A 21,822-nucleotide genomic window follows, 5' to 3' on the forward strand; every position below is an offset into this window, starting at 1 on the left:
ACTTCAGGGTCCAAAAATCCAAAATGGTGTCAGCCAAAACTCCTGTTCCAATAGCAAACTGAGTGACATTACCATGGCAACGTCCACATCTGTGGCTGCGATGTAGTTACTTCAAGGCCATAGGGTATGACTCATCATTTTTTATCCTCATCAAACCAATAGGTGACCCCTAGTGCCCTTTGCATGGGAACATTATCATCCTGGAAGATACAACTCCCATTAGGTCTGCAGACGGCAACCAGATGTCAGAAATATTAAAACTAGTATCTGAAATGACATGATCACTCTTGTTTGGTATTGATGGTCCATTCCCATAACTCGAAATGTCAAAATATAATCATCACAAAAACAATTCTATTTCAGTGTTCTTTATTTATCCACTGATTCTGCTCCGAATGCCTTGTGCTGTTTTTTCCAGCCTGTTGCCAGGGTGGAAATGGACTGCATTTATGTTTCAACAGTAACTCAGAATAAGCAGTTATTTGAAGGCAAATTTACGTGTTTAACACGTTCCGAATGATGATTGCGTTCGAGAAGCAACCTCTTCCTTCTCTCTCGCTTTCTGCGTGCATGTCAAGAACATGGAGGCATGTGGTTGCGGGGTTATTAGATAATCTAAAATGGAATAATTCAGTGAGGAGAGCACAGACTTGTGTGGGTGTGTGTGTGCGTCAGCCAAGGGTGTAAGGGCTTGAAAAGTGTTCCTCACAAATAGAAATGTTAATAACTCACCAGGCAGAGTACATATCAATTTTCTGAGTGGAGGTAGGAGGAAGGGGGCAGACGGGTGACGAGGGGGGAGTTGAGAGTGGGGTAAAGGCAGACAGAGCATGTACCTTCTCAATGCAACTCACAGTGCTATGGTTGGATTCACTTTATCCTTTATTTTCTATCTGAATATGCATTTTAAGTCGTGATCGTGCTAAATATACAGAGGGAATGGAAAGAAGTAGTCTACATGAGCGGCCATTGCCATTCATTTAGGATTGTCCTCCATTTCTCCTATATTTGAGGTACCATTTTTAATGTCCTCATTGCTACATGGAAGCAACAACACCCTAAAATTGTACAAATTGGTCAAAAGTGGAATAACTGATTCTGAAGATATGCAAACCACCTGAGAGGAGATTTTACAAATCATCCAAATCTGCAAAATTTGGTCCAGTAGTAGCTGAAGGTTGATTTGATCCTATTCAATAGGAATTGAAAAAAACACTTAATATTTAACTATTAGAAACACTTAAATTTTTAGTTTGATGTTCCACTTTAGGCTAATGATGTTGTTCATTGATCCTTAGGTGCATCAACACTTGTCCACTTTCTAATAGTCTATGATTTCTTTTTTTCCGCAGCTCAATTATTCATTCATTCATTCATTCATTCACCATCTAAACCCGTTTTATCCTCACTAGGGCTGTGGGGGTCACTGGAGCCTATCCCAGCTACTTATGGGTGAAGACAGGGTCTCAATTAGTCAGTTTTAAGCTTTTTTCTATCCCAAATTTCTAAAAATCCACTCTTGGTCAACCTCCTCTACAAACTGATCCTACTCCTGAATGAAGATGGGTTCACCCAGACCATTCATTTGTGGAGATTGGTCCAACAAGTACCCATTTTTTTAATGCATAATAATATTTGCAGTTGCTTCAAACATTTATGGTACATTTGTACTCCCTAACTCTCGCCAGGGCCTTAGTACAGTTCTGCTAAACTAGCGTTTCCACACTCAACACTCAGAACAAAAAAAAAAATATTCCCGACATTTTATATTTCAGTTGATTCCATGCTTAAAGCTGTACAATGGAAATGTTTTCCAGTAAGCAAAGCGATGGGAGGAGTGTCATTTCTTCCTGCTGTCACTTGTTGCCCATATCTGATATGGGTATCATCCTACAAAGATATGAACCGTCATCCAGAAACATCAGATACGAGTAGTGGTTCAGAATTGAGCATGATGGCCTTGTGTGTGAACAGCCTGAGAAATCGCGTGACAAAGCAAAAGAGACTTGAAACGAGAACTCCGTATAAATCATCATCTCAATATCCATCTGGCGAGCTGCGTTAAAGCAGTAAAGCCCCACTCGTTGATTGCTGAAATTGTTTTTGCGCGCGCGAGAAGAAGATGCATTCCTTCGGGGTAACGTCGAGCCCTGGAGAGTGTTGAGAGAGTGCCCCATTTCTCTTGCCGAACCCTCTTGGAAAGTAATTGAATTTTGGATGAATCCGCCGAGAAGGAAACACTGTCAGGGTGAGAAGAGAGGCGGATGCTTGAGGAAAAAACAATCAGAGAATGAGAAGCAGGTGACAGCACCTTTTGGATGAACCTTTCTTTAAAGTGTGGTCCACTATGAGATGCTTGACAGGATAAGCCTTCATTGCAGGGTATTTAAGGGAGACTGTTCTTTTTTTTCCCAGTGTTTCATATTTTTGGACATCCGTCTTCTTCCCATTTGTTCAACGGGGATAACTCTTCTTCTTGCTTTTTTTTTCTGTTCTATTGTGTTCCTGATCATATCTCTGACAGTTAGACAGCTGCACTGAATCTTTCACTTCTCACTCACTAATAACCATGTGCCAAAAAGGGAGATGATAACGACAATAATACATTGACACCCGTTTCATTACTACTGATAACAAATTGAGTATTTGACCTTGATAAGGCCTTGAGGAGATCTTTTCTTCAAACAGGTGTCTATCTTCTTAAACGGACACCATCGGTATCAGAGGCAAAACATGGACGATAATCCACCTTTTCCATTTAGTGCATGTGAAACACCACAGATATCTTGAGGAATTGGATTTTAACTGTTGCAGTGTCTATAGCCAAGTGTATCCCAGGTTTCTGCAACACCTTCCCTCCTCCATTTTAAAAAATCAATCCACATTCACTTCTTTTTTTTTTTTTTTTTTTTTTTTGCCAGATTACTCCCCGCTGATTAAGAGACTCCTCAGGCATCATAAAAATCAGTTAATGGGCTCATGCAAATGAAGCGACTCTCCACTTTCAAGCACTAGAACAGACAAACAAGAAAAAATGTGTCCACAAATGAGGATATCTTTTCAAAATATTGGAGGGACTCGTTCAGGACAACAACAACAAACTCTGGGTAAATGAGGGAGATGATAGACCTTTAAGGTCTTATGACACCAAGATCTTATACTGATGATTGTTAAAGATTCATAAAAGATTCTCACTGCAGTTCAGGCCTGGCCATCCATGTGGGGAAATGATATCTCATGCTTGGTGAACCACTCTTTCATAACGTGAGCCTGATGAATACTGGTGTTGTCATCTAGGAATATATCTGTATGACCATCACTGATGTTTAGATCTGGTCATTCCGTTTATTCAGGTTTATGGACACATACTGTTGTTGAACCTACACCTGACCAACTGAAGCATCCCCAGATCATAACACTGCCCCCACAGACTTCTACTGTAGGCACTAGGCATGATGGGTAATTACTTCATCCAACTCACCCATCACTCTGGAACAGGGTCAGTCTGGACTTTTCAGACCACATGACCTTTTCCCATTGAATCACAGTCCAATACGTATGCTCTCTGTCAAACTTATCATGGGTAGTATTTGGCTTTAAGTGCTGTTTTTTCACCCTTACTTGGCCCATTTAGAAAAGAATGTGTATTAATTGGTGTCCATATATAATTTTGCATTTGTTTTTTGTTGCTGTATATTTTCAGCGAACTAAATAATTCTCTGTTTTAAGAGAAGTCCATCTGACATCTCATTAGAACTGATCATTTGGTCCACCTTGCACAAGATGCATTGATTATACTGGATATTGTGTATTGCAGATTAGAGAGATGATATTTGGAGTAGATGTATGGATGGGGAGGTGGTTTTACCCAGAGCCAAAGCCAGTTCTTCTGGGAGGCAAAGAAGGGAACCACAATGTACATGTAGCGGGCAACAGTGACATGCAGTAACAGCAATTACTACATGGTGTCTGCACCAGATGAGTTTGACGCGTTTTATTGTTGCGTTGATCTCCTCAAGAGGACAGATCATTGAAGCAGCCCCCTTTAAAGGGTGTTTGTGGAGGACCCCATCAAGGATCAGGCTTCACTGGCTGTAAATGACAGTAAATGTCAAGACTAGTAAGTACTCTGAATTCCAACACACCAGATTTAAAGGGGTGTTGACTGCATTGGGCCTTCACACACCTTGGGTTGGAAGGCAAAAATGCTCCAACAATTAATAAACCATCTGTGGAGTAAAACTGTGGAACAAATTGTGTGTGGAGATAAAAACAAATATCAAACATAATTCAGTTTAAAAAAAGATATAAAGAATTGATTCTTGTGAGGTTCAGTATTTAATAATGACAGTGAGGGCTGTTTGTTTATGGATAGTGTTACATCGATAAATATGCTGTAATTATTGAAGAAAATTGTTGAATTGTTGAGTCTGTATGACTGTACTGCCATGATCATATTGTTGTGTGCCATTCAATTACTGCATTATGTATTTGTTGTGGCTGAATGCTAAAATTAGGAAAAATGTATAGTTTGATTCTTTATTACCTCCGCCAAGGAGGTTATGTTTTTGCCAGGGTTTGTTTGTTTGTTTGTTTGTCTGTCCGTTAGTATGCAACATAACTCAAAAAGTTATGGACAGATTTTGATGAAATTTTCAGGGTTTGTTGGAAATGGGATAAGGAAGAAATGATTAAATTTTGGTGGTGACTGGGGGTGGGGGGGCCCACAGGGGGGGCGCAGACCAGAAAATTTCATCAAAATCTGTCCATAACTTTTTGAGTTATGTTGCACACTAACGGACAGACAGACAGACAGACAGACAGACAAACAAACCCTGGCAAAAACATAACCTCCTTGGTGTGGGGGGGTGTGATCAGCCTGGGCGGAGGTCTGCGCTCTCCGAGTGCTTCTAGTTACTTCTGGCAAGGAGGTTATGTTTTGCTGGCGTTGGTTTGTCTGTCTGTCTGTGTACAAGATAACTAAAAAAGTTATGGATGGATTTGGATGAAAATTTCAGGAAATGTTGATGCTGGCACAACGAACAAATGATTAAATTTTGGTGGTGATGGGGGGGGGGGGGGGGGGGGGGGGGGGGGGGGGCACTGATCTGCCTTGGCGGAGGTCTGCTCCGAGTGCTTTTCTACTTACGTTACTGATAAAGGTGTAAAAGCACTTGAGGGGTAGGATTAAATAAGTTCTTCTAAGTACTTCTTCCTACTCCTTTCTGACCATGCAAAATTCAGACTTGCAGGTATTTGAAGGTATATTCTATTCATTTAAATGTTATTTTGGTTTTGTCTTATTTTGCTTTTTGTTTTATTTAGTTTCCTTGCATGTTCTAAATAAATAAATAAATAAATAAATAAATAAAAACAAAAAACATATTAGATATAAAGATGATTGAACTAACCAGACAGAAAAACTGGAATACAGTACACCCACCATTTTTGTAGTTTCAGGCACATGTTTAGCAGATTAAGCAACAATTAGTACATGTCCACTTGGATAAATATATACTACACTGCAAATGTGTGCTGAAAATGGCAAAAAAAACATAGCTTTAGTGACTTCAAATGGTAGAGATGAGAGATACAAGTTAATATTGTAAAGTTCATACTCTTCTTTTCAACATCTAAATAAGGCTCCTTGCTGGTCATATAACATCTACCACCATATGTGGAGGTACGGCCCTTTATTGAAAGAGGTGAAATCCACTCAACATCATGGTCATTTTTGTCATAACGATGTGCACAAACAGAGCCAACAGGTCTGTTTGGGACTTGATGCGGTCCAGCTGCAGTCTGTTTACAGGAGGATCTGCTGTTGTTTCACCGGACTACAGCTCAGCTTGTTCCTTCAGGCTGAGAGTCCTCAATTTCATCATAACTCGCCCACAACACCGACAATGAGCACACCGATGTTCCACACATTCCACTAAATAACGCTGAACTGGTATAGACAATAAATTGATTGTATTATTTTATGATAAGGAAAAGCAAATCTGCCCATTTGAGATGATATTTTGCTTGTTTTAGAGATCGGGATCATACATAAATGATGTAATTGGTTTTTATTATTATAATTCCTTTCCCTATTGAGTTTTTGATTTTCTTACAGTGGGCTTTATTCATTTTAAATTTTTACTGCAGCTTCTCCATTACTGCTTACTTGCTCTTTTGGATAATAGTATGGATAGCAATATTAAAGCAATAACAGCAATATTACATTTACAATCAACTTTGTGGTGCAGCACTATAATACCACTTTGCTGCAGTTTTGTTTCAAGTTGGATTATTGGCTTATATCAAAATCAGTCTAATTTCTTTTGAATACCTTTTTTCATGATGACAGTAAATCTCACTTTGACCTTGACAAATTTTAATTTGGCAGTCAAGAGGTAGAAGTCTTTAAAAAAACATAAACCTCTCATGACAAACATATCTTAAAAACACAGTGAGAGGGGAGAATAAAGAGAGTCAGATCAGTGTCCCTGGAAAGAGCTTGTGAAACCTCACTTCTGGAACCATTTTCTCCTCAACGGCTGCTCACAAGCTTATAGCAGAACACTATGTCATGTTTTCATGTGTAATTCTTCAATATATTTAATCCCATAAGCCACAGTTTTTGCTCTTTGCACACAAGCACAGTGTACGATACGTGCACCCGACAGAAGACTGTACTGTATTTGATCATCACTGATGTCGATATCAACATGAAATTAATTACCATGTGACGCACGAGCACGTTTTTAACCTTTTCAGTGATAATAAGTGTTTGCTTTGATGGCGAGCGGTCCAGGATATCACTGTGAGCAGGAAGGATACCGAGCAGAACTGGTGATTCAGTCATTTCCTCTGTATTCAAGCCAAAGAAAGAGACCACAGCTTTTGTGCTAATGTTGCAGACTTGCACCCAACATGGAAAACTAATTAAAAAGATAAGATTTTTGTGTGGTGGCGTGTAGCTTTTCTGAGGTGGCATTGGTTGCAGGACGCAAGCGCTGACAACAATAGGCCATTGACGAGGAGAACACGGCAATGTCGCCATCTTTGGCTGCTGGCCAGTTTCGCATGCCTCTATGAGCATCTCAAGGGTTATTGTGGCTTTTCAGGGTTTCCCCTCAAAGACTCACTGATACAGCTTTGTGGAATCTATGTGAAGCATCTTTGTCATGATTGAAATGCCAGTGGAAGCATCCTTGAAGCATACATGGGCATCGTTTTGCACTGAGCGAGAAGTAGCACTTTGGCCATAGCAAGGAGATGGAATTGAAGTCGAACAAAAAGAACGAGTTCATGGTGGGAAGCAAGTGTGTCACTGACTAATACTGTAAGAAACCGACAGAATCTGTTCCAACACCGTTCACATCTGTGTTTGTTAGTTTTTAGATCAGTGATTCACACACATTTGGATTTTCTCCTAGTTATTAAGCCCCCTATTGAACCACATAAATAGTAAGTTTCACAACAAGCATAGTAAATACGTGTCAGCATGAGCGTGTTGTACTTTCTGAACTCTGCGTCAGAATAGAATCTTCGATAAAGAGTGAACATTACAACTGTTACATCTTCTGAAGAGAAAGCTAAATAAGCTTTTGTCTTCTTTTACTCGTGGAATCTTTTTCAACTCAGTTTTGTTGTTTTCATGCACTGTTATGTATAGAATACCCTGGACTTTCTGTTACATTACATAAATCCATGTATGCCAAGGTTGTCAAGGTCATATTTGCACGTCATCTCCTATGAACAACAATGTAAACTCTGTCACCTTTCAGTCAAATGGTGCCATCACTATGGCAACTGGCTACTGCAAGAATTCCAGTGTCAAAAATAAAAGCCCAACATTAGGATAAGATTTACAATGTTGACAACCTAAGACTTTAAATAGCTCTGAATTATCCTTTTACAATAATATAGTTTAATTTGTTAGAGCTGGTTTAATCTACTGCTATGTAAGTTGATGTTTATTACATGTTAGCATTCACACTATGAGTGTAGAACATCCAATGTTGCAGCTTTTCACTTAAAAATATCAGTATTTAGTATATTAAAAGTCCTGAATTTAAGATTTAAGATGACTTACAGGTATCTAATTGCAGTAATGGAATCTAAGAATATAAATATGGCTTAATCAGTTGTTAATCACCCAAAAAAGGGAACAGAAAATGGCAAGAATGGAATAAAAGATGGCATCCAATGTTGGAGTGCTTTACCTTTATGTCTGAGTGTCAGTTAAGACATAAAGACCCAGTGCTACTTTTGTGGCAGCTCCCAAATGAATTTTTCTCTCTACTGAACCTTTCCTGAGTGATTTATCACCATTTATTGTAATATTTTCCTCTGCACTTTTCATTTTTTTCAGTTAAAATCATGTATTTTCCTATATTTAATTCAAATATCATGTAGATGTTCGTAAAAGCTCAGATTAAAGCTGAGGGTCATTATATCACAACAGAGAAAACTGAAAAAAAAGTGACTTTTAACCCATAAAGACCCAGGTCAACCAAAAGCATCTACTCATCTAAACTGTTGATCCACTAATCCAATCAATACATGTAAATAATTGATATAAAATGCAGTTTGTCATCTTTTCATGGTCATGAGATATGACCCATTTGGATGTTCAGAGGCTCTGTAGTTACCGTGGAAACACCGTCATCTTCTACAACATTGATTCACCTGTAAAACCCATGCAGTTGGACCAATGACAGTGGATGGAGACACTTGGTTTATGTTCAGTTAATGATATATTTTGCTGAAAAACTAACTTTTTCCTCAGTTTTTTCAGTTCATTTATTTAATAAAATAACGGTTTTTTTTTTCTGTTTTGATTTATTAACCTACTTTGAGCTTTTATGAATATCTATATGAACAGTCAATTAAACAAGGGAAAATTGATGATTTTCACGGGAAAAAATGCAAAATTCAGAAGATAATATTATAGTAAATAGTGATAAATCACTTAGGAACGGTTAAATACAGAGAAAAATTAATTTGAGGACTGCCACAAAAGTCACACTGGGTCCTTATGGGTTAAAGTGAAGTGTCCATCTACTGTTATTGAACAAGCTCCATGGGATTTACTGGTCAATTAATAAAGATGTTCACTACGGAGCCTCTGAACGTCCAAATGGGTCATATCTGATGATCATGAGAAGATGACAAACTGCATTTTACACCAATTATTTACATATATTGATAGGTTTAGTGGTTCAGAAGTTATTAAACATTTCATATCAGTAGATGCTTTTGGTCTCTGGTGGCTGTTTGGATTTTTATGGGTTAATATGGCCTTGAGTAAAAAAAAATAACATACCAAAAATAGGCTTTAAAGGGGGGCTTGAGCATTTTTTGTAGCCACTGTAGATGGCAATAGATTCAGTTGACTGCAGTCTTCAACGTCACCACTAGGTGGCAAGAAATCCCACACACTCCACCTTTTAAACCTATCAAACACAGCGTTCCTAAACATTCATGTTAACCAAGATTTCCTGATAGAAGCAGGCACCTGATTATGTCACAGAGGTTTGGGGAGAAGCTGGATTAGTGTTGTAGTTGACAAAGCAGCAGAGCCAGGTTGGCCTTGATAGAGATGCAACTTGACATTTATATCATCAACAGCCTCATCCTGATTATACAGCAACTCCCCGAAGAGATGGCAAGATAAATACAGCAAACACAATGGAGGAAAGACTTTTACAAATGCGAGTGTTGTTTTTTTTTGTTGTTGTTTTTTTTTTTCCTCCATCTGACCTAAAATCTTGTAAAAGTTTTGTAATTATTGGCTCAGAACATGCAATTTCTACAAGCTTTGATCGAGCGTTTTCTGACAAAATCCGTACGTCTTCGTCTTTTGATGGTTTTGGTGCATTCACAGCCCCGGCTTCTGCAAGTTATAACTCATGCTTTTGTTTTCTTACAGGACTGGTAAAAAATGAAAGCTCCCATTCCTCTTCTGATCCTCCTTCATGGCGTTGTGGTCCATTGTGTGAAAGTGGTGTCAAAGAGAGGCTCAGGTAAGTCTGATTTTTTTTCTATTTTTTTCATTTTTTTCAGCACACTGACTGTGTTTCCCGTCTCTTGATACACATACAAGAAACCGATGAAGATAAAATGAAAACATATTGCAGTGCCTACCCTGTTTACACTATCCCACAAACTTTAATTGGTGCAGACAATTGATTCCCCGGTACCTATCAAGATTTCAAGGCTCCTTTTTTTCTTAATGGCGCCAACCATGCTTCAGTCAGCAGCAGAGGGATCTCATGGCCTTGTGCTGTGTTGTGTTCAAAGACGCTAACCAGTCGTGATGAAAAACAGAGCTGTCCTCCTTGAACAGCTTGATTTTTTTTTTTTTTTTCCACAAATGTGTCATTGTTGTGGTGTAATCTTATCAGAATGCAAAGCCATTTTACTCTCGGAGGATTTGTAACGTACCTCTTGATCACATGACTAGAGATCACTTAACTGTTGAGTTTTTCAGTTCTGATACATAATATGTCTATACCAAGGACTATTTTGTAAGTGTGTCATGGCTGTTACTCTTCATTTTTATCCGTGTAGCTTCATTGTCTTTTATATAGTGAAGACATTTGGTGGTTTTAGTGTATTGCATTCTGCTGCATTTCCATGAGGATTGTGTATTAGCAAGGTATCTGTCAATATGTATATGTGTATATGATGCAGGGTTTACGATTCAATATACTGTAATGTCTTACTGACATGCATGAATGAGAGATTTTCGGCTTTATTAACCCATAAAGACCCAGTGCTACTTTTATGGCAGTTCCCAAATGGATTTTTCTCTCTATTTCAACCTTTCTTAAATACTTTATCACCATTTATTACAATATTTCCCCCCTTTTTTCCGCATTTTTCAGTATAAACCATGTATTTGTCCTATATTTTATATATCAAAACAGAGAAAACTGAAGAAAAACAGACCTTTTCAATTAAATCTATCATTATCTGAGCACAAACCAAGTTTCTCTATCCACCGCCATTGATCCAACTCCATGGGTTTTACTGGTGAATCAATGTTGTAGAAGGTGACGGTGTTTCCATGGTAACCATGGAGCCTCTGAACGTCCAACTGATGACCATGAAAAGATGACAAAGTGCATTTTACACCAATTATTTACATGTATTGGTAAGATTAGTGGATCAATTATTCAATATTTTTGGTCAGTAGATGCTTTTGTCGACTGGTGGCTCTTTGGGTCTTTATGGGTTAAACCAGCAGCACAGACAACAGGGTTTAAACAGAGAAATATACAGTACATTCAACTTACATGACAAGAAATCCAGAATCATGAAGTAAATAATCCATAAATGCTGGATTTGTGGTCAAGGTAGACCATCCAACCCGAGCATACAGTAAACAATGATGAGAAACTTAGAGAGAGAAAAGCTTAAAATTTGTAATACACCTCAATGCACCATGGGATACAGTATCCAGAAGAAACAAAAAATGTGGTCAAATGTTGATGGCTAGTGACCGTGGGATTAAATACAACACAAACTGATCTGTTGGTTCAGTTTGCATCTAAACCCATATAGTATTTGCAGACGTTTCCTTGCCTCTCTAGTGTCCCTGACATGATGCATAAAGTTGAAGAGTAGCTATGAGTGATGGAGTGAATGCACGGCTCAGTAAACTAAAGCAACTTTTAAGTTTATTTCTTTGAAGCCCATAAATGACGTTTCATCTAAAAATCCAAGTTCTTTTCAGATCCGAGCAAAAGTAATGTTTTTTGAAGAACTTTGTACAAAAGATTGATACAAGTTAGAGGAGCATCTTCAAGGAAACCATTTTTTTTTTTTTAATTCTTTTGTTTTTTCCCACTGTCCAGAGGCTGCTTGTGTCTGGCTTTTTTACCCATGCATATTAGACACAGGTGCAGAAATGGCCTGAGGCTCATCAAAGGGTTTTCTGCTTTTCCAGCAGAAGTCCCTACGGGCTATCTCCTAGGATGCTTCATGAGCCGTTGCCTGGGGCAAGGATTTGAAACGTGTCCACTGATAAATGAACACCCCATCCGAGCCAGACCCCCGTCCTTTGTTCCCTCTCTTTTAGATTGTACAACTTTATTAGAAGCCACGCTGGTTGCAAGTTAGAGCACCATTGTAAAAAAAAAAAAAAAAAAAAAAAAAATCCAGGCAATGAAAGCCAGATTGAAATTGCAATGCTTTCATTTTTATGAAATGGGAAGAAGCAGTGGGGGTGAGAAGGTAAGCTTTCAGAGTAATAGCGGATGTGTTTTCAGAGAAATGTTTTTAGGGTTTAGGATTCCTTTGTTTATGAGCAACAATGTGTTTGTTGGTCATATTTCGATGGAAGATTGAATAGAAACAGGCACAAACAGTAGTCTTTTACTGATTAAAAAGTGTCACCTGGCACTGTTTACATGTGATATAATGCAGGGGATTAAGAAATCTGTGCAGCAAAGGGCCCTGTTTATACTGTTTGGAACAAATAATGCATCTGATGATTCAGGGTTGGGATGGAACCTATGAGTTATTCTTTTCTTGTGCAGTTTTTGTAAAGCTAAAATGAAACTGCTTATACGCAAGGTCTATATGCAGTGTTCTTTACTTCTTTTGTTGAAGAAATTCATCTCAGACAATCAACGTGTTAGCCCATTAAAGGAAATTAAATGACTCGATTGACTCCCTCAGCGACAATGAATCCACTATCCCACTTGCTTTTCCTTTCAGCAGGTTCACACAAACTGCAGAAACCCCTGCACAGTGCTACATATGCACCGCTATTATCTGTAGATGATTAAATTCAAAACACCCGTCTTTGAGTAATGCTTTGTCTGCAATTGTACTTGGGGTGGAACGGTGCAAAAACATATAATGCATATCTGCCATACTAATCCTCCGCATGCATATGTAGGCGAACGTATCCATTTGTCCTCTGCTGTGGTTCCTCTTTGTTAGAATGCTGATATGGCCTTAACGGTTGGGTGACCAGAATAATTATGTATATTTTTGCTTCATACAGCACATCAACATAGATGTAGAAATAAATTCTGACACTTGCATTCTCATAGTGAACTGTCATTTTGTTAAATCTATGACGTGCTATTGATATCAGTTGTTTTTAAGTCTGGGCAGCATATGGAAAATATTGATTCAGTAGTATTTTAGAGATCATATGAGTACATTACAGGCATTTTGAACAGTGCATCTTCACAATGTACACTGTATTTGATCTGATACCACATAAATATAAATGCATACGTCAAAAGGCAGCTACCATGGGAATAAGATATAATGCATACATTACAATGTGGTGTGATTGGACATATTATGCAGACAGAATATGATGTTCTGCTATTCACTCTGTTTGACTCTAAACTACAGCATTTATTTAAAAAGCTTGTTTTTTACTTCACTATTTACGTCACTATTTCAGCAGCTTAGTGCCTCAATTATGTTTTTTTTTTTTTTGTGGTCCTTTCACAAACTTTTTCCATAAAATGTTTATAACAAAATCAAATAGTCTGCAAGTAAATATTAAGTTACTATTAAAAATGTATTGATTTCATTTCCAAATTATAAAGGCACTAGGCCTTTACTATGAATTATATGAATTGTCCAGTTAATAAAAAGTAGCACAGACAATGATTCATTGGACAGTCTTTAGTTTTGATTATAGGATGTATCATTTTAGCCATGCAGTGCTAATTCAGTGTCACAGTGAAGGTCCCGACATTTTTTTGCCTTTTTTTTTTAGCTTTACCATTTTCTTTATTTCAGTTTGATATGGGCTTGATCACATGAGAATACCTGAAACATTTTTTTATTTATTTATTTTTTTACATTAATACACTTCTTACACACACACATACAAAAAACATTCACATATATATATAATACAAAAGATGAAGAAAGTTAAAACAAAAAAAACAAAAAAAAAAGAAGGGGGTCACATAAAGGGGGGAGGAAGGTGGCTACTGAGCATCAAATTGTTCCCATTCATAGTTTTATTGATTTACCAAGATCTTGTATTGATGACGGGAGAGTTGTACTGCTGTGTAAAGTCTTCTCCATTACATCCCATAGATTCTCAGTGGGGTTCAGGTCTGGACTCTGTGGTGGTCAATCCATGTGGGAAAATGTCTCGCACTCCCTGAATCACTTTTTAGCAATCTGATCCTGATGAATCGTCGTATTATTACGGTTCAGTTGACCTCCTTTTATGGACACATAATGTTTCCTGATCCTAGACCTGACATACTGCCTCCACAGGCTTGTACTATAGGCACTAGGTATGATGGGTAATTACTTTATCCTCTTCTTTTCTCACCCTGATGCGCCATCACTCTGGAACAGGGTTGAACTGGACTCATCAGACCACATGACCTTTTTCCATTCTAACACAGTCCAATCTTTATACTCCCTAGCAAGCTGATATTTATTTTACTCTTTCTGACTTTTTTGGCATTGCATCTTTTTTTTTTTTTCTCAATAATACACACTTTTTTAACTCAGGGCATCTGAACTTTTATCTTAATGCATCGACGCTTATGTGTGATTCGAACCTTCCCTTCTACATGTCATTGTTGCTGTATCAGTTTACACCACTCACCTGTAGTTTTACCTCTGCGATAACAGACAGGTGGAAAACAAGCCCAAAGGCAAAGATTCAATTCCTAAAAAGAAAGCGCAGGGTCAGTTGTGTGAAAACGCTTCAGTGTCTGGGGCCATGACAGTCAACACAGTACAGCCTTGTGTAAATGATGCCTTGAAAACATCAAAACTAAAGGTAGCAGCACAACAGATTTTATTTCACCTTCTCAAACAACATCACCCAGTGCAGTGTACGCTGTCAGCGAAATGCTGTGAAGAGGGACAGAGGTCTTCAGCTGTGGCCAACTGCTCCTTTTTTTTTTTATCAGAAAGCATGCAACATTGTCAGCTTTGTTTTCATGTGTTGTGCCACATCGCAAAAATAGTAAAAAAAAAAAAGGGGGGGGCGAGAAATAGCATAATAGGGGTAATTTAACACCAAGATGCATACTGTGCGTCTTTTATTTACTCTTTAGATATATTCTGTTGTATTTTTGGTATCTTATACTTTTTTTTTAATGTATTTTTTTCTCTTTTTTACTATTTTCAGACAGCATTATCTTATCAGCATGTATTCACTAGCCTGGCCAGCCATCCATCTTTCTCAATGAGAAATCCTTCTGGAATCGCGGGGCTTGAATCCAAATATGAAGGCGGGACTAACAGGCGCCGAGTAAACCAATCGCAGATAAGATGGACGTGACGCTTTTGTCCGAGAAACTTGAGAATACAGGATGTAATCTGTAATTCAGTTCTTATTTTTGAACTAAGTAAACGACCAACAACAGTTGTAAAGAGATTTGCGGACTTGGAACTGACTTTGACTCGCAACAAAAAGAAGTCGGTGCTTATGACGCATTGCGAAACACCCACCCCCCAGACTTGTGATTGGTCGGTATAGAATAGATCGTGCATATGTGGCAGTGATCGGCCCGATTCCAGACTATTTTCTCAAAATTGAATACACTGAGAAAACTGGATGGCTGGTCAGGCTGGTATGTTGCTTCTGTATATGTTAAAAAAAAAAAAAACATACTCATACAGGGGAGCCAAGACAGAAATAACAAAAATATACATAGCAACCTAAAATAGAATTAATGAGTAATGAACCATGAACCAAGGGTTTCCATGGGTCTATATGCACATTGCTCTTATCGGGTAAAATCATCTCTTAATGGTGTTTCAAAATCAACCCAGTTTTTCCCAGTAATTGGTGAATTTGTTTGATTCAGATTTAACAGAGAAAGTCAGCTATTCCTATAGATATCACCTAAAACCCCTACCAAATCCTCCCTTTTTGGTGCTTTCTTTCAGTATTTCATACTTATTTCGTGACATCATTATGAGTTTTTTTTGTTATCTTCGTGTTTCTTCTATCCATTTATTCAGATTTAAGTCTCTTATGGTTGCATTTCAAAGAAAATGATCAGTATTGTGTGTTAGTTTCCTCTGTAGTGCAGGGAACTGAAAGCCTCAGTCGCCTCAGTTTGACCTTATTTGCTCGTGGTCAGTACACACATCACACCTTAACAGATTCAGTCTGATGCCAGAGGTCTAAAGATTAGAGCAGTGGGTTCGTTCCAGTCCCAGTGGGGAAATCTGCGTGGGAAAAGTGAGCGAGTGACACACAAGCGGTGTCAAACAGGCCTTCAGCGAAAACACTTAACAATGATTTGCTTCTTTCTTTAGAGCCACCCAGCGAGAAGCAGGTAGCAAGTGATTGGAAACGGCAGCTCATGCATCTAAATGTACTGGAAGGCAAGCAGCGCTGATGAAAACGAACAAGGCGGTTATCAAAATTGTTTAAAAAAAAAATCTAATTCAGTATCCAAAAGATGGTCTCATGTTCCCTCCTGTCTGTGTGGAGTCTGCTGAGGTCCATAGTTGCAGTGATGGTTAATCAAATCTCTTTTTAGCTGTGGGGGAAGCGTCGACAAATTGCTGCTCTGTTGGTGTCTGACTTGCTATCTTTGGTCATTCAGAAAAGACCCTGCTCTCTAAAAATGGTTGTGGTGCTCTTATTGTCTTAAACGCACAATCAGCTCCCTTGTTGGCTGCTTGTTCTCCTCCATACAATATACGCTCGGAGAAGCCATGTGAGAAATCCTTAAAAAGTGCCTTTTTGGTTACTTGGCAGAGAGCTGAATAGAGCGGAATCCGCTTTCAGTGCACGACACAGCTGCATTTTATTTGATATGAAATAGAAACTGGAGGGTTCGTGTTAGGTCTCACTTTAGACTCTCTGAAGTAATAACTATGCATTTATTCTTTTTTCACCTCTGAACATGGATTACAATCAGAGTGAAAGAAGCTCGGGAGGTTACTGGGAATGACTTCTGGCAGATCGAAATTTAGAATGGAAGAAGAAACGGCCACGCTCACATTTTACAACAGACACTAAACAGGCTGAACATTTTGTTTCTGGAATGTAACTACATTCTCTGTTCATCTGAATGAAACTGAGTTCCATCTTTGATATTCAGTTAAACTGCGTAACGTTACCGTGGCGTTAGGAAGTGTTGTAATTCCCGAGGGATTCACCATGATTCATTCTGTTGAGTAGTAGTTTTGTTGATATTATTGGTGTTTTGGCCTGAACTCTTAGACTATCTGACCCTTTCACTGGTTCAAAAAAGTTATGCAAATTTCCTCTGAGGACATATTTTGCAATATTTTCCTATTTTTGTTGTCCTGAACCACAGTTAGCCCAGACCAGCTGGATGAATATTACTATTGGTTATGATTACTTGTATTTTTTAATCCAATAAAATACATCAGACTGTCTGATCAGATGAATGTCGCAAATCAGTTTTCTACAACTTTTTGGAAATGATCTGATTTACAGAGAAAATGTGTTAAATCTCATGTATTTTGATAAGATGAATTGGAAAAGATGTAATACAACTGTTAGCTGGCTAATGGTTTCAAGAAATATGATGGTGTTTATGTATTTTTATGTAACATTCAGAGTTTTTTACACTAGAAAGAGTCTGTAAAGTGATGTATTCTCGTGTGTTGACAGTGTTTTGAAGTGGAACTAGTAGCTCAGAGGCAAACATTTCTTATGAGTAGAAGTAATTTTTTTCATTGATTCATAGAATTTCACATTTTGATTCTTAATTTTTCTTTATTAGTGCCCACATTTGGAAATCTTTCACTTCAGTTTCATTTTTCTGGTAGATCAATGTGAGATTCTCACTGCTTACATGAGAAAATGACCTTTGTTAACTGACTTGTACTCTTTATTTTAAATCCTCCAAGTTCAGTGTGAAAGCTCAGCGCTCAGTATTGTTGAAATATTAATACATTTGACTGATTTGACTTAAGGTCAAATGTCTTTCAACTAGGTTTCATTATGTTGGAGTTACTCTAAAATGCAACTAAGGTCATTGTAAATATATATTGCTTCCTATCAAGATGTATTCATCGTCTTAACTGTAAGTCATTAGTATCAGTCCTGAGAAGTGAAATATCAGGTGGATTTCTTGATTGAGAAGCTGTGAAATGAGTCAGTAGTGTTAAAAGCAGCTGTAACATCCTTTACTCCTTTAAACCCTGTAGCTGTCTGTTTCTTGTTAAAATGTTCTTTTTATTTTACAGTAAATCAATCACTCGTCTCTGTATTAAAAACATTTTGATTTTCTATTCAGTAAAACTAACCCCTTATGAAAATTGTTAACACACGTCCCCCAGTGAGCGGCGATGACAGTTGTAGATTCACGATCACATTGCTTGACATTGATTGAGACAAATTTAGCCTCTCTCCTCCCCTCTGCTGTACAGTCATTAGTCCCCATTTCTTCACCAGACATTGATGAGTCCCCAGACAAATCATGCTTACCTTTCTACAGTCTCAGTAATTCCAACAATACCCCAGCCATAAGACTGAGTCACTGTGGATGCATGGTGCTGTTATTCATGCATATGTTAAAAGCCCGACCCAGACATGTGTCCTATTTGTAAATGGGAAACAGAACCCCCCCTTTCTCTGACTCTAGTTTCTATTAAGGATGGTCTGAGGGCTCAGAGTGACACTCTGATGAAGAGTAGCTGTAAATAAAACACGCCACAGCAACAAGACCTTGGTTCCCATTAGAGAGCAGCCGCTCATCATCCGTCTCTTCCCGCGTATTCATCTACTGCTGCTACAGTAGATCCGCAACGCATATATATATATATATATATATATATATATATATATATATATATATATATATTTTTTTTTTTTTTTTTTTTTTTTTTTTTACTCCCCTCTCTACTCTGGCTTCTTTCGCAGGAGCAAGAATCAAGGACATCCTGAGAGTCAATTAAATTTACAGTCTTCACACCCATCACAACGCACGACTCTGGGAGGATGTCAACATTAATACCTCAGTTAAAGGATAGAATCTTCCCCACACATTAATGGGGCTGCACGCAATTTGGCCAATAATACAGCCCCTCTTAATTGGACAAGACAGTGATTCCTAACAGGGGACGTCAGCGTACAGCGCAAATTCAATTACGGCAAGCCACTTGACTTTGTAATTGATATTAAAGGACGTTAAATATGGCAGGAAGCTGTCAGCAAAACTTTAAGGGAGGGAGAGAGGGGGTCACAATAGCGACAACACTTTTTATAATCCGTTTATTTTTTTATGTATGACATTGTGCTAAATGGCAGATAATACTTGCAAAAGTTGAACAAAATGCATTCATTTTAATGTTAAAGTTCCACCTGATTGAATATTCACTGTCAGCGATAACACATTTGGATCTTGGAGCTAAAAGTGAAGTTAAATTAGCTAGTGTTGGAAACTAAAAGCGGAAATCCAAGCTCTGTTACTGCCCTTCTATCTGCTTTTTAACACACACACACACACGCACACACACACACACACACACACACACACACACACACACACACACACACACAGGAACGCATCCATGCATACCTGCGGTTCATCTTCCCTTAGTCAATACCACATACCTGCCACAAATAGTGAATGATTGCCCCCCACTCCACCGACCGTTCACAGCGGGGGAGATTGATCACACATATGATATTGGAAATGAAATGGCTCGCCACATGGAGATGTTTTCCATCTAGCTGCTCAAAGAGAGAGAAGCACAATCAACAAGTGTGCCAGATGTAGGCCTCTTGACAACTGAGGTTACTATGGATATTTGTCCTGTGCTGGAGACACATGCCACGGCCCTCTGTGGAGATAGATGACCATCAGTGGTGTGATTTATGGGTGGGATAGCCTCTCAGTGGCCGGTTGCCTGACCTGTAATAATGTTATGAAACCACAGCAATTGAGAAAAATGCCAGCAAACAGTTTAGAGGGCCGCAAATTTGTAAAGATCTGTTGTGGAACTGGAGTGTATTGGACAGTTTGAAGCTTCACTGTGTCCATGTGTGTTTGACATGTACAAATTGTTAGGTGTTTAAAGTCTCAAAGAAACACATGGAGGTGTTAGTGACGTCACCCATAAGTATAAGGCATGGGGGATGAGGGGATTTGGGTTTAATGTTGAGAAACTTCGCAGGTTTCAGGAGAAAATCCAGATTTGCTGAGGGGAAAGAACTGTAGGTGGAGCCAGGGGGTAATAGTTGGTTTGAGAAGTGATTTAAATTAAAAGACGGATTCTGTAAAGAGGGTCCTCAGGCTGGAGCTCTGGGGTGGATGATAGTACAGGCCTGAGGATCTGAACCTGGACTCATGGATTTTAGGGGACCACTAATTAAGTAATGCAGCCATGAAAGAAACTGCATTTTATGACATATTAACATCAATATTCTTTCACATCGGAGCTTAAAAACTTGTAATATTTTAAAACATTCAAAAGTTGACTGATTGTATTGACAGAGTGAGAAGAAGTAGCAATTCTAGCAATATGTCGGAGATGACATATTATATTATTGAGGTATCTACTGATATTAGCATGCTAACCAGCTAACTTCAGATACTGTCTTGTGCCTTAAAAGGCTTTGGGAGTTTTGAAAAGAAGTGACCGACACAGATTTAACCTGGGCATTACTGTTCACTCCGAAAAACAGCACTTAAAACAAGTAAAGGTGAATTTGGTACTGAACTCAAAACATTTCTTCTTGCTCTTTAACTCCGAGAAATCAGTGTCCAGGTACTCCATATTTCTATTAATATCTGCCAAAAAATATGTAGATTTTTTTTTTTTTTTATGTCAGTTCACATTGTGGTGAGTTTCAGGATTTACAGCACCTCTGGTTGGTCTCTGAAGGCATCATGCCTCCCTCTCTGAGTCTTGACTGGTTAGAGCTTTTTGTGTTTAAAAAAAAAAAAGAAAAAGAAAGCTAAATAAATAGCCAAATAACCAAATAAAAAGATAAACAATTCCTAAAAAAAAATCAATTTAACTCAAACTTGTGTATTTTAGTAATTTATTTTAGGCATTGTTTATCTATTTATTTGGCTGTTTTCATGTTACACTACATTCCTGAACAAAACGAATTCCTCAAAATTTCCATGTACAAATAGTAAAGGCGTGTTTTCACAAGTTATTGCACTTTTGTCTAAAAAGGTGATTATAAACAGGTGTGACAAAAACAAACATTTATATTATAGACTCCTAAGGGTTAATCATTATTAATCAACATTGTGTTTTTTTAGTTGTATAACATTACCAACAGTCCTAATATGAACAGTTCACACTAAACAAAGGCAGTTTTATCCAGCTAACTGTTCTGTTCCAGATCTTTAATATGAATAATAACATAAACCATGCTGAGATAATGTTTGAAATGGCAATCTTGTATGGGCTTTGCTCTGGCCTTGCTGTGATATAGTTAAAAAAAATTGAGCTAACCGAGCTATAATCTAACACCGCATGTGAAGTGACGTTATATTGACTGATTCTTTAACATTCAGCACTCCAATATACTAGGACTTAATAGTAAAATGGTACCCAGTTATGCTTTTACTCTGAGGTCATTTTTAAATCGTAATCACACAAATTGTCTGCATCCTGAAAGCTGCAGTGCTGGATGTTTTTTGTTTTTTGTTTTTTGTTTTTTTTTAGTGTCACTGGGCAAAATTCCATAATTACCTTTCAGCATATTGAAATGAGACTTCTGCATGTACTCGTTCATTGTGTTTTCAGAAACCAGAAAATCTCTGATGTAGGTTTTCAGCTGATCACAGGCATTCTCACAGAGACAGGGCTTCATTTTTCATAATAACATGAATAAGCGTCAGGTTCAACTGTATTTATTATATTGAG

General features: G+C 38.1%; 1 protein-coding gene across 2 annotated transcripts in view; it reads left to right on the forward strand.

The window, feature by feature from the left end:
- LOC115433144 (interleukin-1 receptor accessory protein-like 1) overlaps positions 1-21,822 on the forward strand; it is a 610,367-nt gene that overhangs the window by 15,126 nt on the left and 573,419 nt on the right. For both annotated transcript variants that reach the window (XM_030154412.1, XM_030154420.1), the window contains exon 2: positions 9,923-10,016. In XM_030154412.1, the coding sequence (XP_030010272.1) occupies positions 9,935-10,016 (82 nt within the window). In that variant the 5' untranslated portion in view covers positions 9,923-9,934. The remainder of the gene's footprint in view (positions 1-9,922; positions 10,017-21,822) is intronic.

Source organism: Sphaeramia orbicularis, chromosome 2, assembly GCF_902148855.1.
Source record: "Sphaeramia orbicularis chromosome 2, fSphaOr1.1, whole genome shotgun sequence".
Classification (NCBI taxonomy): domain Eukaryota; kingdom Metazoa; phylum Chordata; class Actinopteri; order Kurtiformes; family Apogonidae; genus Sphaeramia; species Sphaeramia orbicularis.